Genomic DNA, 16,421 nt, shown 5'->3' on the forward strand with positions numbered 1-16,421 from the left:
GCAGCAGTTTTATAATAAAGATGTACCTGCTTAAGAAACACAAAACGAAAACAGCATGGAAGTAAACAATACTTTCGAAAAGTTTTGGAAAATAGAGACAGGAAGATGCATCAGCACCTTTCTTACTAACAGAGTGCCTATAATCCAGGCTCTTTTCTTTCATAAGTGTAGATAATGTGCCTTTCCCACTGTAGAGGGAGACTTTGACATTTAATTATCTTACCTTAAGTGTGACTGAAGGTAGTTCAGTGTGTTGACTTAGCTGATGCAGTTGTTGAAAAATAGTCTAAAGATAGAAGAGATTATAGAGACATTTTGTGTACTTTATTCCTTGGAAAGTGGGTTGAAGAAATTGCAGCTTGCCAAGAATAAGCTATGAAACAGATTTCAGAGTAACTCTTTAGTCTTATGCTGGCAAGGAGCCACAGAAAAACATTTATATTTGAAAATCAAGAGCTGTGAAGATTTTTTAATTAGTGAACTCTATCAGAATTACACATTATGATTATTGTTCTGAATTTTTTTATTAAGGAAATAAGTTAAATTTTTTATTATATTTTATTAGTATTTTTTGCTCCTTCTTGTATATTATAAAACCCAGATTCTAGGCCTGTTTTTTCTACTGCGGTTATCCAGGCAGGGTATCGGTGGTAGGAGAAAGATGAGGTTGACTAGAGGCAAGACCCAGTGAGTACCTACCTTCATTTTGTGTGGCCAGAGAGTGGGCCAGTGCACCAGCCAAGGGCTTCTTGCTCCTCTTAGTGACTCGTTGGATGTATATTGGAGTTGTGTTGGGACTCCTAATGTTTCCTGCTTCTGTCCTTCCTCACAGTGCTGTTAGTTCCAGCAGTGTGTCATGGGGGCAGGTGCAATTGACAGAGGTTTTCCACAAACGGGGTATCACATTAGAAATCAAAGAAGTGGAGCAGAACACCTGTCTATGGCCTGGTGTTATGCAGAGATCCCAGACTCACCTGCTCAGTGGCAGTGCCAGGGTCATCCAGCTAGTCCTCTCACTCCTGGCTGGGATGGGGTTGGGATGATGGAGCTACTTTGACAGCAGCCCACAAGGAGGCTCTGCTTTGGCTCTTTTCCTCCACTAACCCACTTCCTTCTGTTCTTAGTACCAGGGATCAGGCCTGGTTCAACTAGTGCTGGGACTGTCTCTGGGTGGCAGGGTGTTATCTGGTGTTCCATGTCTCCTCTAACCTGCCTTCACACTTACACCAAACTTACCTTCCTCAAACACAGATAGGATGTATTCCCCTTGGGAAGCTTTAGTGGCTCAGTGTTGTGGAATCTAGTCTCAGCATCCTGGCACTCTATCACCTGCAGTGTCCATTCCCCTTTCTTCTCTTGTCTTGACTCTCTGCCCTTGTTCCTTTGCAAGCTGCCCATGGAACCAGAACGTTTTACTGCTGTTCTCATTGTACCTTTTGGAACTCACAGTTCTTCTTTTTTCGCCCTATTAACTGATGGTTTGTGGCTCAAGTCAGATCCCACAGTTGGGATTGGAGCCTTTGCTCCTTTCCTTGATGCCATATTCTTCAAGCATCTGTTTCCCTGACCTGGTCTGTTCATACCCACTTTGGTCTTCTTTCCTGTACTTTCAGAGTCCTGGATAACCCCCTACCTTGCCCACCTAGGTACTTACCTGAATAGGTCTCAAGGCAGATTTGTGAGGCAGATGCAGAAAGGACGAGTGAATCTTGTCTTTAAGAATAGTGTCACAACTGTAAGTGAAATGCAGCTTTGGACAAAAATAATGACACAGTTTTTTTTCCTCAAAGGTCTGTACAGGAGTTTTCTATCATTTTGGACCATTCCATGCGGCTCTTAGGAGCACATTTGTAAAGCAAAGGGCATCATTATATCTTTTGTAAATTCTCTGCTTCTCTGCTCAGTTTTGACTGAGGTTGTATTTATTGCAGTCACATGTGACACATTTGGGGAAGGAAGCCAGCTGCAGGTCACCTGGATGTATGATCTGTGTTTCTGATTTTAGTTTATGTTGTGATTTCTTAATACCTTTTTTTTAAACAGACATAACTTCTTTAATTTTGCAATCCTCTTTCCCTGCATAGAAACATTGCTTCTCAGACAGTAGCCAGATTGAAAGATGTTGCTCGTCGGATTTCATCATGTCTAGACTTTGAGCAACATAGTCGTGAAAGAACTGCTTCATTGGATTTGTTGCTGCGCTTTCAGCGCCTACTCATCAGTAAACTTTACCCAGGAGAAAGTATTGGTCAGACCTCAGATATTTCTAGTAAGTTGATGAAAATTAAAATGTCTTATGTGTATTTGGCTTTCTAATTTAGGCTTTTTGACATGCCTATTCTACATTCCCAGATGTATAGTTCTTATACTATTAAATCTTATACCAATTTGGGGGGACTTCATTTTGCATCCACTTTTTTTAATGAATATTAGACTTATCAGTATATTTTTTTCATTGTCTTAATATTGAAGTTCTTTGGGCATCAAAAATAGTACTCTTTATGTTCAGGTTAGTTTTATAGGTGATTTATCAGACTTATTGTATGTAGCTATTATGGAGTGTTAGATAATGACATAATGTGGGAACCAAGTAGTGACATAGTATTTGTATGTCACACTGGAAAGCCAGGTAGGTGTAATGCTTGGAAATAAATCATCATTGGAGGAAGACTGGGTCTCAGTTATAGCACTGGTTTATTAGCTGCTGGACATGGGACTAAGTTTCCTGGGGACTGTAGGTTGCTCATCTGTGGAGCTGGAATAACATCTGAGGCTGCCTGTGAGGATTAAAATAGGATGATATGTAAGCGCTCAGCTTTGTGCATGACATAGAGTAGAGTACTTTCCATAAGCTTCAAAGATAGTGGGTGGCTCTCCGTAAGTTGGCTTTCTCTGTCAAGGATAGAAAGGTCTGCTGCTTTTGTTAATATTTTTATAGATAGTATATTCTAAAATATCATAGTTCCTGAAAGAGTTAGGCATTTGTAGATGATAGAAAATTTCAGGTTGAAATAGGTGAACTTAGAGTCTGAAAGAGGTGCCCATCTCAAAGACTTTTTAAAGTCACAAGGACTTACCATTAAGAGCCATGTAGGAAGAAAAGTTAAAGATTTTATGAGATTGAAAAAATGCCTAACTTTGTTCATTGGGAGTAATTTGCAAGTGTTAAGACTCGAAATTGGTAATATTTATATGTATTGGATATAAGATTTTAAAACTCCATAAATTATGACTTTAGTATTTATACACCCTAATTTTCTAGGTATTATGTAATACAGTGTATAAAAATTGACAACCAAATTCACTGTTTCTCAAACTATGTGATATAAAAACAGCCAGGGATTAAGGGTTAATCGCTTCTGTTTGAGATAATTATTGTAGGTAAACGATGTATAGATGAGGGTGGAATAGTGAATCAATGAAGCTTATTTACAAAGTAAATTTTAATGGTAAAAATGAAAATTTTTAAATCTTTCTTCGAGGTCCTGAGCTTATGGGTGTCGGTTCCTTACTGAAGAAGTACACAGCCCTTTTGTGCACACACATTGGCGATATACTGCCTGTGGCAGCCAGCATTGCTTCCACTAGCTGGCGGCACTTTGCAGAAGTGGCCTGCATTGTGGAAGGGGACTTCACTGGTACCTTTTTTATATCTACCTTCAGACATGTATTTATTTTTAGAGATTGATGAGACTTAAAATTTATCCTTTCCTGATAAACCGCATGCCTTTGCCCCATACATTTTCTAATCCTCTTGGCCCTTCTTCTTTTGTTTTTTTCACTTGCTGACAATTCTGTTGTTAGGCAACCTGGTGCAGGAGTTGTTGTGTCACTATAAATGTAATTGGTGATTTAGAGTCATACCACCATTATTAACACTTCAATAATGAGGTCATTAGTAATTGTCTAATTTTATTTCAGCAGTATAAAAATTAGTTGCTCCTTTCAGGACCTTAATAAATTCCTTTGTTACTTAATATGTTTTCAAGTTACTTCTGTGACAGTAGAGCATTATTATTGAGTGCTTTTTTTCTGATAGTAAACTTAGTTTTCTGGAAACAGTTTTCTGAATAAAAGACTCTAATACTTCTATTGAAACACAGTGTTTTAGAAAAAGCATTCTTGTAACTCAGAGGGTTTTGTTTGATACCTTTATCTGTTCTTTCAAGATGAAGGATAAAATAATCCTGTAGAAATATGCTAAAAGACAAGCATTCCTTATTTTGTGATTTATCAGAATTTAAACATAGAGTGAGCTTAGAAAGTGGTTTAATAGGATATATGCTTTCATTTAAATCTTAATGCTTCTTTTTTCTTTCTTTTAAAATGTAGGCATTCTCCTTCCAGAACTAGTAGTTTCTATAGTGCTTCTGCTCAGTAAAAATGCTGGTCTCATGCAGGAGGCTGGAGCTGTCCCTCTGCTGGGTGGCCTGTTAGAACATCTGGATCGGTTCAACCACCTGGCACCTGGAAAGGAAAGGGACGACCATGAAGAGTTAGCCTGGCCTGGAATCATGGGTATGGCATCTTAACTTATAGAACTTCCATTCCGGAAAGTTTTGTCTTAATCTAACCTATTCTTGCCTTTTTATTTGAAAGAATACTTCACAAAGAGAGGCCAATTATTTGCCATTTTCACTGATGGTAATATAAGTAGAAAATGAAGATAATCCAAATCAAAAGAGATTTAAATTATATTTAAGAAGGAGTTTTCTCTTCATAATGGTTGTTACTTTCTGAAATGAACTATTTTGGAAAGTTCTGGAAAGCCCTTTCTTGGGTAGTGTCTCCAGAAGTTACTGTTGAAATGATGACATATGGTCCAGCTTTGGAGGCAGACATCAATATGGGATGACTTTCTAAACCCATTTCTATCTGACATTACTGAGTTATGGAATTCCTGTAGTTAGCTGAGCACTTCCCTATAAATATGGTCTATAGTGCTTACCAAATTGGAATGGAACTTGTCTTCTCAAAGTATCTAGCTTTGATATTTTTGAATCCAAATCTATGTTACCATATTATATATGGTTCTCACAGAATTAAATTGAAGTTGTGGTTCAACTTTTATAGGAAAGCTCAAGCAAGGTGGGCTTTTTCTTCTCCCATTGTAAACTGTCATCTTGTACCATAGGAGCTTCAAATAAGAAGTAACAACTGTGCTGAAGAAAATAACATTAGGATATCAAGCATAGTTTTTAATTTTTTATATCACTGATATTTTTAGCTTTTGTGAGTTTAAATGTTACTTTTGTCTCTATATTCAGTATGGTTGGGGGCATTCAATCTGATTAGCAGTTCAGACTCACCCATTTAAAAAACCTTTTTTTTTTTTTAAATTGTGAAATGTAACATATACTCGAAAGTACAGAAAATAGCTCTGTGATTGATCACAGAGAAAGTCATTTAACATCCATCCAGATTAAGAAATGGAATATTGGCAGGACCATCCTGAACACTGCCTCTTGTCTCCTGAAAGATTCCCCTCTCTGGTCTTGTGTGGTTGCTGCTCCTCTGCCTCTCTTGATCATTTTATCAGACAGGCACGTACCCCTTAACAATTTAGTTGTTTAAACATTCTTATGTGTGTTTCTTGGTGGATTGTAGGGTATGCTTTAGTACCGAATGCCATAGGTTTCCATAGTGATTGTGCTGATTTTCATCTCCATTAAGTGTGAGAGTTCTCACTGTTCCACCTCTGTGCCAAGAAGTCAGATGGCATTTCTTCCTCAGGCGTTTTGTCCATAGGGTCATCCTACCAGCACGTTTGGGTGGAAGGACTGTCCTTGATCACTCTTCGGGAGTACCACTTTTGTCTAAATCAGTTGACTGTCTCTACCTGTCTGTTTCTGATCTTGCGTCTTCCCCCTATGACTTCTGCACTTGCTAGCACCCTTTAGTGCATCGTTGAATGGAAGTGGTGATAGTGGGCGGTCTTGTTTTGTTCTTAGGAGCGGAAGAAAAGCTTTCCAAATTTCACACATGAAGTATAAAGTTTGTTAAGGGTTTTAAATGGTTTATCCATTCATTTGTTGGTGGACGCTTAGGTTGTTTACACCTTTTGGCTGCTGTGACTAATGCTGCTATGAACATGGGTGCGCAAATGTCTGTCTCAATGCCTGCTTTCGCTTTTTTTGGGTAGGTAGCCAAAAGTGGAATTGCTGAGTCATATGGTAATTCTATGTTTAACTTTTTGAGGAACCCCATGGTAATGTTTTCTATATTGGCTTTTCCATTTTACATTCTCATAAGCAAGGTACAAGGAAGGGTTCTAATTTTCCATGTCCTTGCCAACACTTTTTTGGCTTTGTTGATAATAACCATCCTAATGTGATGAAGTGGTATTACATTGTAGGTTTGATGTGGTTTTCCTTAATGGTTAGTGGTGTTGTATGTTTGTTCTTGTGCTTACTGACCATTTGCATATCTTTGGAGAAATGTCTATTCAAGTGTTTTTCTTATTTTTGAATCAGGTTTTGTTGTTATTGAGTTATAGGAGTTTGTTATAGTTTGTTATATATTTTGGATATATATGATTTACACCTATTTTCTCCTATGTGTGGGTTGCCTTTTCATTTTGTTGATGGTGTCCTGTGATGTTTAATTTTGATGAAGTCCCATTTACCTATTTTTTCTTTTGTTGCCTATGCTTTTGGTGTCTTGTCCAAGAAATCATTGCCAAATCCTATGTAATGAAAGTTTTCTCCTGTTTTTTTTTCCCTAAGAATTTGATATTTTATAGTTTTAGCTCTTTATTTAGCTCTTTGATCTATTTTGAGTTAATTTTTGTATATAGTGTAAGGTAAGGGTCTAACTTGAAATGTTTGCAGTTGGATATTCCATTTTCCTAGCACCATTTGTGGAAAAGATTGTCCTTTCCCCATTGAATGTTTGTGGCACTCTTGTCTGAAATCATTGACCATGTATGTGAGGATTTATGTCTGAGCTCTGTATTCTATTCCAGTTGATCTAAATGTCTGTCTTTATGCTGACGCCACACTGGTCTTTATTTTTTCTCTTTTAGGTTTTAATCTGATATTTTTCTAACTTTTAGAGAAATGTTTATTAGCACAGTGATGTTTTTATAGTGTTTATTATGAAAACACAGATAAAAGTAGGGAGAATAGGATAATGAACCTGGATTTACAAATATTCACATTGCCAGCACTTATCTTATTGATTGATTGAATGAATGATTGAATCATTTTAAAGCATATTTCTTTAAAACATTTTGACAGATATTACCTGTTAATGATCAGAACTTTTTTTGGTAATGAAACCATAATGTCATTTTTCTGTCCAAAATTAACAATGATTCCTTAATGTAACATGTAGTCCATGTTCAGTTTTCTTGGATTATCTAAAAATGCCTTTTTATTGATGTTTCTTTTTTTTTAGAATCAGGATCTAAACATGTTTTGCATGTTACAATTGGTTGATATGCTTCCAGTCTCTTTTTCCCTTAACAGTATATCTCTAGGCCCTTCTCTCCTTCTCTTTGGACATACTGTTTGTCAAAGAAGCAGAGCGTTTGTTCTGGAAAATTTCACATTTTCTGAATTTGGTTGATTGCCGTCTCTTATTTTAGTCTAATGTCTATCAGTTATACTCTCTCTAAACAGCTGGTTTATATATATAGGGTTGATGAAATTTGGATGCAGATTTGGATGCAGATTTGGATTCAGTTTGGTTAGTGTGTGTCTGAGGTCATGCTGTGTGCTTCTTGTTTCATTGCTTCCGAGGCCTGTGATTCAGGGTGACCCCACCTTCGGTTCTGTTCACATGGACCAGAGAGTTCATATACAGTCTGTCCTCTATAATATCCCCTAGTAACCTTGCCCTCAGCTGTTTGGTTAGCACAAGGTACAATTTGCATAGCTAGGACATGATCCTAGCTTGATTCCCCTCCTCAGTGACCTCCATTTATCATTTTTCAAATATTGAGTTGATGTCTTAGTACTTCTAAAGGTGACCAATGAAGTTCCCTCCCTCTCTTCTGCCTCCCTCCCTCCCTTCTTCATTTTTTCCCTTCCCTTCCCTTTTCTTTCTTTCATATCATTATGAACTCTAAAGTTTTATTCATTTGATATTTACTAATTTACTTTTTAGCTTTTCCTTTTTCCTATTATATATATTTAAAACTATAAATGCCCTCAAACATATATTTAGCTATATAAGTGTTGATCTATAGTAATTTCCTTATCGTTCATTTTATTTTTTTTCCATAGTCATTTTTTTCTGGGAATTTTAGATGACTTATATTTTATAATTTTCAAATATGTAGAGAATTTTTATTTTTGTTACCTATTTGTAATTTAACTGCATTGTGGTCAGTGCATATGCTCTGTAGCTTTATTTCTTTAAGATTTTTCAGATTTGCTTTATTGCCTGGTATATGGTCAGATTTGCTATTCATGCTACTCAGGTGATGTTGTTTTTGTTTTATAAATCATACCATATTTTTAGTGAATTTTTGTTTGTGATATTAGTTATAGCGAGAGGTGTGGTAATTTCCCATTATGGTTATGGATTTGTCTATTTCCCTTTGTAGTCCTTTTGCGTGATTTGTTCTAGTTGTTTTATCTGTTGATCTATTGATTCATTGATTTTGGTTTCTGTATATACAGAGTCATTTTTTACAGGTCAGAACTGTAGAAATAATGAGGAGGTGACACAGATACGCAAAGCTGATTTGGAGAACCACAATAAAGATGGAGGCTTCTGGACGGTGATTGATGGGAAAGTGTATGATATAAAGGACTTCCAGACACAGTCATTAACAGGAAATAGTATTCTTGGTAAGGCATCACTTTCTACTTCATGGTTAAAAGTTGTAGCATGTGCCATTTTGAGTAGAGCATTTGGCTTTTAAGTGATTAGTTGAGTATTGTTCCAGCCCCCACACATTTTAATCTGCTGTAACTTTGTTGTCTGTCCTATCAGTGAATTCAAGCACATTTGAAGAATTTCTCATCATTATGCATTTGTGTGTGTGTTTGTTTCAACACTTGTTGGAACTTGTTTCAAGTCTGAGTTGGCCCAGGCAGCTCTGGGAGAGGTTGAAAGATCATTATACTTTGGTAACCCTCACTTTGGAGTTAACCAGCCTTATCTGTTTCCTTCTTGACATTTCTACTATAAGTGTCTAGGCAAATTGCATTGAAGTAATGTTGCTTTTGTTCTTTTTTGTTTTAGCTCAGTTTGCTGGGGAAGACCCAGTGGTAGCTTTGGAAGCTGCTTTGCAGTTTGAAGACACTCGGGAATCGATGCATGCCTTCTGTGTTGGCCAGTATCTGGAGGTGAGGCTATGTGCAGTAGGCATCACGGTGGACGTCAGGGGAGACCCTCTCTGTATATTTGTGATAGGTGGTTTTTGCCCTGAAGTAGTGATAGCTGGGCCTTTTGGTGGGGGTGGATGTCATTAAGTGACACATGTGAAGATCCTTTAGAGGTTTTTTTATAAGTGAATTTACATTTATTCATGTTAAGATTTATGAAGTACTAGTCTTGAAAAATTAATTTAAAAATTGTTAATTTGTAAGAAATGTGGACACTTTTCCACACACAGAAAAGAAGTTAACCTTTGGTCTTTAAGTTTCATTGTAAGCTTATGTAGAAATTTGAAGTGGCTTACTATCTTGAGATATATTTTTTGGGAATAACTATCTCGTAGCATAATTCTTTAGAATAGAAATATGTCCTACATATACATGAGCTTTGGAATTTATATATTGGGATCAGTTGTCCAGCTATGGATCCAGAAGTAATAAAATTTGTTAAGTGCCACATGGGTAGTAGTACTTAAAGCATTCATGAAGGGGAAGATTGACTTTGCTTGTAAATTATCATCTAATATGACTGGCAAAGTTTATTTTCATTTGAGCTCTTCTCTAATTGGGTTTCCTTTTTGTTAGCATAAATATGTTTCTTCCACTTATGTGGTCACAGTTCACTACTCACAGCAATCCTTGTCATATTTTTGTCTTTTTGGGGGTTATTTATACATGTAACAATTCAGAATATTTTCTGAAGTATTATTATACAGTCACTCTGGAAACTTCTCTTTGATTTGGTAAGGAATTCTCCAGCTAACTTTTTATCTGAGCTTAGGTTTTACCACCAGTAGACCTGTGTGTTTACTGTCTGCTTTATAGGGTGTACGTGGTTTATATCTTCTGTTATTTTGGCAGCAGCATGAGCTAACTATAATAGGATGTAGAAAGAGGGTGTCCAGAACATGTGCTTCTCTTCCTGATGGAACTTTGTCTTGTTTAGGGATATAAGCTGTTGCTCTTTTGGTTTTATGTTTTTAATTAACCCTATTTTCTCAGACTGATGATGAAATTTATCTTTCCAAGCCTGACCAAGAAGTTGTTACCATACCAGATCTGGGAAGTCTCTCTTCACCTCTGATAGACACAGAGAGGAATCTGGGCCTGCTTCTCGGATTACATGCTTCCTATTTAGCTATGAGCACACCACTGTCTCCGGTTGAAATCGAATGTGCCAGTAAGAAAAATTTTGCTTTCTGCTAACAGATTAGCAAGTTATTTTAGCTGAGATGTAAGTGCCATTTAGAATAGAAGAAGAATCAACGCAGTTGTTGGTGAGTAAAAATAAGGATAGTGAGACTAAGAGACTAAGCCAATTAAATAAAAACAGATATTAGTGGCTTTCATTTGCTCTCATGACCCGTGGCAGCAGAGGAAGCTAACAGGTGCATAGGAAGATCGGCTCTGTGCATGCTCTTACTTTTGCCTCCTGTGACAGGTGGGCTTAACTTGGCTGTTGTCTCCATGTGACATGGATTGGCTGTTTTTATTGGGAATAGTATTTTGTTTGAGGATTGTTTTTTTTTTTCTAGACTCAAATCAATTTTGGGATTGCAACCTTTTTAATCACCGAAAGTTGTAAAATTTCTCCATATAAGATGTAGTAAAGTTCTCTTTGTGTATTTGTATATTTCTGTATCTGTCTGTCTACCAACCATCCAGCAAGCATCTATTGAGTAAATGCTTATGAGTTACCTTGCTAGGTGCTCAATACATTAGGCGTGGAATTAGACACAAATCTGCCTTTAGGTGCTTTTTGTGTGATGACAAGCCAGACATTATAATAGATCAGTACACAGGATGATAGAGGATAAAATGGAGACATTTGTAAATGGTTCTGATGGGGTGGAAAGCCCCATCAGAGGTGGAGGAATCATGAAATTGGAATCCCAGCAAACTGAGTGTGTGAACCTTCTGGGCAGAAACACATGTTTGTGAGGGGCATTGTTGAAAAAAGGAGGGCTTCCAGTTGCTTGTACATGTGCATTGTCAGGAGAGAAGGCTGGGGGCAAGGATGGTCATGGTATCTGGTCAGCCCAGCCTTCTGGAGCAAGCCCTTGGTGTGCATGCTGGGCGTTTTGCTGCCTGCTGAGCCTCTAAGGGGAGGGGAGTTTGGACTCATCCTCTCCCTCAAAGACTTGTACTGTGGGGAAGATAGGCTTCTTCTAAATCAGCAAGGAGGGTGGAAAATGGGAAGAGTCAGAGTAGAGGAGAGCAGAAGGTGCTATGGGCCTTAGTAGAGGGAGCCTAATCTACTGTAGGGCATCAGGGCACCTTTAGAGCAGTATCTTTGAGAGATTAAAGAGAGTTCTAAATGTAGAGAATCAGGGAAGGTCATGATCAGATTTGTGTTTTAGAGTTAGTGTGGCACCTTGGAGAAGGCTCCTGAATGCTCTAACTTCTAAATTTCTAGTAAAAGAATGTTGAGTATGAGTACATCCCAGATTTGATTGCTTGGGTTTTGGAGGATTATTTTGATAACACAAGTCATTGAAAAAAATTTGTAGCAATGTACAAACTGACTCTTCATTTTTTTGGTGAACCTTTACTCCAGTTAGAATGAGCATTCACATTTGCACTGAGGAATAGCATGTTCTTAAGGGTCTGGCCATGCCTCACACAGGTCTCCTTTATAGTCCACTGGATTTCCAGTCTCCCAAGGATCTGTCTCTTACTAAGATCCCATTTTGTATGTCTAGTAGTCACTCATTTTTATTGCTGGATTAATGCTCTAGGGAAACGTGGCCTGCCCTCACCATGTTTTTCTTTGTAGATCCCTTCTCATGTGCTGTTTTCCTGCTTGGGTGCTCAGTGTTTTTGTCTTTATCTGGATTGCAGCTCAGTTGTCATTTCCACAGCAAATCCTTTACTGAATCTTCAAATGGCTGCTATACCCACTGTAGTACTTTGTAGCATACAGTTACCCCAGTTCAGGTTGAATGATTACTTGTGTAAATGTTGCCCAAATGCTGCTGTCCCTGTTAGAATGTAAAACCCCAGTCTTCACACAGTATCCATGGAATCTGTCAGCTCCATGCTTGACCAGGTATCTAAGTAAATGTTGGACTGAAACTATTACACTGTGTTCTGATGCTATGCTTAAGATGTAATGAAGAACCAGAAGTATTACCTGTTTTCCTGTAGATATAGGAATTAAAAGCCAGTCTCTGTAAATATGTTAGATGTGACTCTTTAATATGAATGATGCTAAATTTCTCCTTGTAAATCAGCTATTCGGTTATCTTTTATTTCAATATTTATTTCTGAATAGTGCACTCAAGTTTCTTTTTAATGTTTGCATATGCACTTTCTAGAGTGGCTTCAGTCATCAATCTTTTCTGGAGGCCTGCAGACCAGCCAGATTCACTATAGCTACAATGAGGAGAAAGATGAGGACCACTGTAGCTCTCCTGGGGGCACTCCAGTCAGCAAGTCCCGACTCTGCTCCCACAGACGGGCCTTGGGCGACCATTCCCAGGCATTCCTGCAAGCTATTGCTGATAATAACATCCAGGATCACAATGTGAAGGTGAGTGAGGCCTTCCCACACATAGTGTCCTTTGGTTTACCTTAGGAATTTGATGTGTGAATGAACATCTTCATGTTCTTTGATTGGCTTAGCACAGACTTTACATATTATTTGTGGGGCTGGTTTTGAGGTAAGAGGCTGGTTCGGTGCAATATGCCAGTGATGTTTTAGAAGCATTGCTGATTGCAAGTGCATCAGAAATTTTGGCATGTAGTTTGGAATTCATGATGGCCTATTAGTGTGGCTCTGAAGTTACCTCCACCTGTTTCTGTTACAGGACTTTCTATGTCAAATAGAAAGGTACTGTAGGCAGTGTCACTTGACCACACCAATCACATTTCCTCCTGAGCATCCTGTGGAAGAGGTTGGCCGCTTGCTCTTATGTTGCCTTTTAAAGCATGAAGATTTAGGTATGAAGCTTGATATTTTAGCTATACTATACATTTTTTGACTGACATGCAATATGCATTCATTCTTACCCTGACCCTTTTTAAAAATGTCTTTTACAGGTCACGTGGCATTATCTTTAGTTCATGCAGGAACACTTGGTATTGAGCAAGTAAAGCACAGAACATTGCCTAAATCAGTAGTGGATGTTTGTAGAGTTGTCTACCAGGCAAAATGCTCACTCATTAAGGTAAGTACATTTATATTCTCTTTCTTCTGTAGCTTTGCAGACAGTAAAATGTTTGTTAAGTTGTCTTTTTGTATTTAACTATGTAGACACACCAAGAACAGGGTCGTTCTTACAAGGAAGTCTGCGCTCCAGTCATCGAACGTTTGAGATTCCTCTTTAATGAATTAAGACCTGCAGTGTGTAATGATCTCTCTATAATGTCCAAATTTAAACTGTTAAGCTCTTTGCCCCGTTGGAGGAGGATAGCTCAGAAGATAATTCGAGAACGAAGGAAAAAGAGAGGTAAGAACATAAAAGGTAGGAAAGTGCTGTCAAAGTGTGTGCTTTGCTCCCATATCATTGAGTCTGTGATTTGAGTGAAACTGTTCGCTACTGGTCAGTACATGTAGATTTCCACAACTGTCGTAATATTCGTTATGTGTATTTATGATTAAATATACAGTTCCTGCTTTATTTTTCCAAGACATCAGATAATGAGGCAACATTGGGATTGAGGGTGTTATGATTTGGTAACTAGTATATTGATACTGAAAAAGGTAAGTACTATCAGCTTTATTAATTGATGGGGAAAAGGAAGTATTTTTTTATCACTTGTCCTGGTAAATGACATATATGGAAACATTTAATTTTGCAGTTAATCTTGCCATTCTTGTAAAGAAATGTTTTTCTTTGGAAATATTGAGTATTCTTATACATGGTGAACAGTTATAAAAGTAGCTAGAAGAGTTACTAATATTTTCAGGAAGCAGCTAAACAGTTGCTGGGATATGGAAAAGACTTTTTGCATTAAATAACCAGAATTTGAATATAAGTACATAAAATACTTTAGAATTTGATTGTGATTATAAACATGTCTACAGAAATTTCTGATTGTATTCTTATGAATTATACTGATTTATTTACAGATCAGCTTATTAAACAATATTAATTACTGAATTTTTTTTAAATTATTGAGTTTTGGATGGACATTATGAACAATGATGTCAGGAAAGATGAAGCTGTGTTAGAAGCTATCCTGAATTGATTGTTCTTGAGCAAACTCTCAAGCCACAACAATTTGCCTAAGTCCTAGAGATGCTCTAGGTCAGGAAATAATGGTAGGAATGCTTCTGAGATCCCTTTGAGCAGAGGCACAGGCTTGGGAGACTGCCACCTCAGCTTGAGGGGGAATGATGTCCTCACCACCCAGCCATCACCTCCACGGATTCTGAGCCCACATTGTCACCTCTTAGAGTTTCTTGTTTTGGGTTTAAATATTTAGTTGTGTGAAGTTTGAAACTTTTTTTTTTTTTTCCAGGTATGAAAAAGGCTTTTTTATTTTTATTTTGACTTTTTTTATTTTTATTTTTATTTTTAATTTTTTATTACGTTGGTCACCATACAGTACATTTTTAGGTTTTGATGTACTGTTCCATGATACATTGTTTGCATATAACACCCAGTGCTCCAGGCAATATGTGCCCTCCTTAATACCCATCACTAGGCTAGCCCATCCTCCCACCCCCCTCCCCTCTGAAGCCCTCAGTTTGTTTCCCAGAGTTCATAGTCTCTCGTGGTTCATTCCCCCTTCTGTTTATCCCGCTTCATTCTTCCCTTCCTTCTCCTACCGATCTCCCTGCTATTCCTTATGTCTCACAAATGAGTGAAACCATATGATAATTGTCTTTGTCTGCTTGACTTATTTCACTTAGCATAATCTCCTCCAGTCCCGTCTATGTTGCTGCAAATGTGGGGTAATCGTTCTTTCTGATGGCTGAGTAATATTCCATTGTATATACAGACCGCATCATCTTTATCCATTCGTCTGTTGAAGGGCATCTCGGCTCCTTCCTCAGTTTAGCTATTGTGGACAGTGCTGCTATGAATATTGGGGTGCATCTGGCCCTTCTCTTCACTACGTCTGTATCTTTGGGGGAAATACCCAGTAGTGCAATGGCTGGGTCATAGTGTAGCTCAAATTTTAAATTTTAAGGGACCTCCACACTGTTTTCCAGAGTGGCTGTACCAACTTGCATTCCCACCAACGATGTAGGAGGGATCCCCTTTCTCCACATCCTCTCCAGCAATTGTTGTTTCTTGCCTTGTCCATTTTTGCCATATTAACTGGCATAAGGTGGTATCTCAGTGTGGTTTTGATTTGAATTTCCCTAATGGCTAAAGATTTTGAACATTTTTCATGTGTCTGTTAGCATTTGTATGTCTTCATTGGAAAAGTATCTGTTCATATGTTCTGCCCAATTTTTGATTTGATTATTTGTTTCTCATGTAGTGAGTCTGAGAAGTTCTTTATAGATCTTGGATATCAGCCTTTTATTTGTAGTGTCATTTGCAAATATCTTCTCCCATTCTGTGGGTTGCCTCTTTGTTTTGATGACTGTTTCCTTTGCTGTGCAGAAACTTTTTATCTTGGTGAAGTCCCACAAGTTCATTTTTTCTTTTGTTTCCATTGCCTTTGGAGACATGTCATGAAAGAAGTTGCTGTGGCCGATGTTGAAGAGATTACAGCCTATGTCCTTCTCTAGGATTTTGATGGATTCCTGAAGTCACACATCGAGGTCTTTCATCCATTTGGAGTTTATCTTTGTGTATGGTGTGAGAGAGGGGTCAAGTTTCATTCTTTTGCATGTAGCTGTCCAATTTTCCCAGCACCATTGATTGAAGAGACTGTCTTTTTTCCACTGGATGTTTTTTCCTGCTTTGTCAAAGATTAGTTGCCCAAAGAGCCAAACAAACTACACAAATGATCACTGAGTCTTTGAGATCTTTCCATTCGTGACAACATGGATGGATCTAGAGGGTACTATGCTAAGTAGAATAAATCAGAGAAAGACAAAGAGCACATGATCTCACTTACATGTTAAATATAAAATTCAAAACAAATGAACAAACAAACACAAGAAACAGAAACAGATTCATAAATACA

General features: G+C 37.7%; 1 protein-coding gene across 1 annotated transcript in view; it reads left to right on the forward strand.

Moving 5' to 3' along the window:
* HERC2 (HECT and RLD domain containing E3 ubiquitin protein ligase 2) overlaps positions 1-16,421 on the forward strand; it is a 247,387-nt gene that overhangs the window by 91,884 nt on the left and 139,082 nt on the right. Inside the window, exons 21-30 of the mRNA XM_040642652.1 lie at positions 2,085-2,269; positions 3,483-3,638; positions 4,333-4,518; positions 8,628-8,798; positions 9,196-9,299; positions 10,359-10,509; positions 12,647-12,861; positions 13,139-13,271; positions 13,371-13,498; positions 13,585-13,780. Coding sequence (XP_040498586.1) covers positions 2,085-2,269; positions 3,483-3,638; positions 4,333-4,518; positions 8,628-8,798; positions 9,196-9,299; positions 10,359-10,509; positions 12,647-12,861; positions 13,139-13,271; positions 13,371-13,498; positions 13,585-13,780 — 1,625 coding nt within the window. The remainder of the gene's footprint in view (positions 1-2,084; positions 2,270-3,482; positions 3,639-4,332; positions 4,519-8,627; positions 8,799-9,195; positions 9,300-10,358; positions 10,510-12,646; positions 12,862-13,138; positions 13,272-13,370; positions 13,499-13,584; positions 13,781-16,421) is intronic.

Source organism: Ursus maritimus, unplaced genomic scaffold (genome assembly GCF_017311325.1).
Source record: "Ursus maritimus isolate PB19 unplaced genomic scaffold, ASM1731132v1 scaffold_27, whole genome shotgun sequence".
Lineage (NCBI taxonomy): Eukaryota > Metazoa > Chordata > Mammalia > Carnivora > Ursidae > Ursus > Ursus maritimus.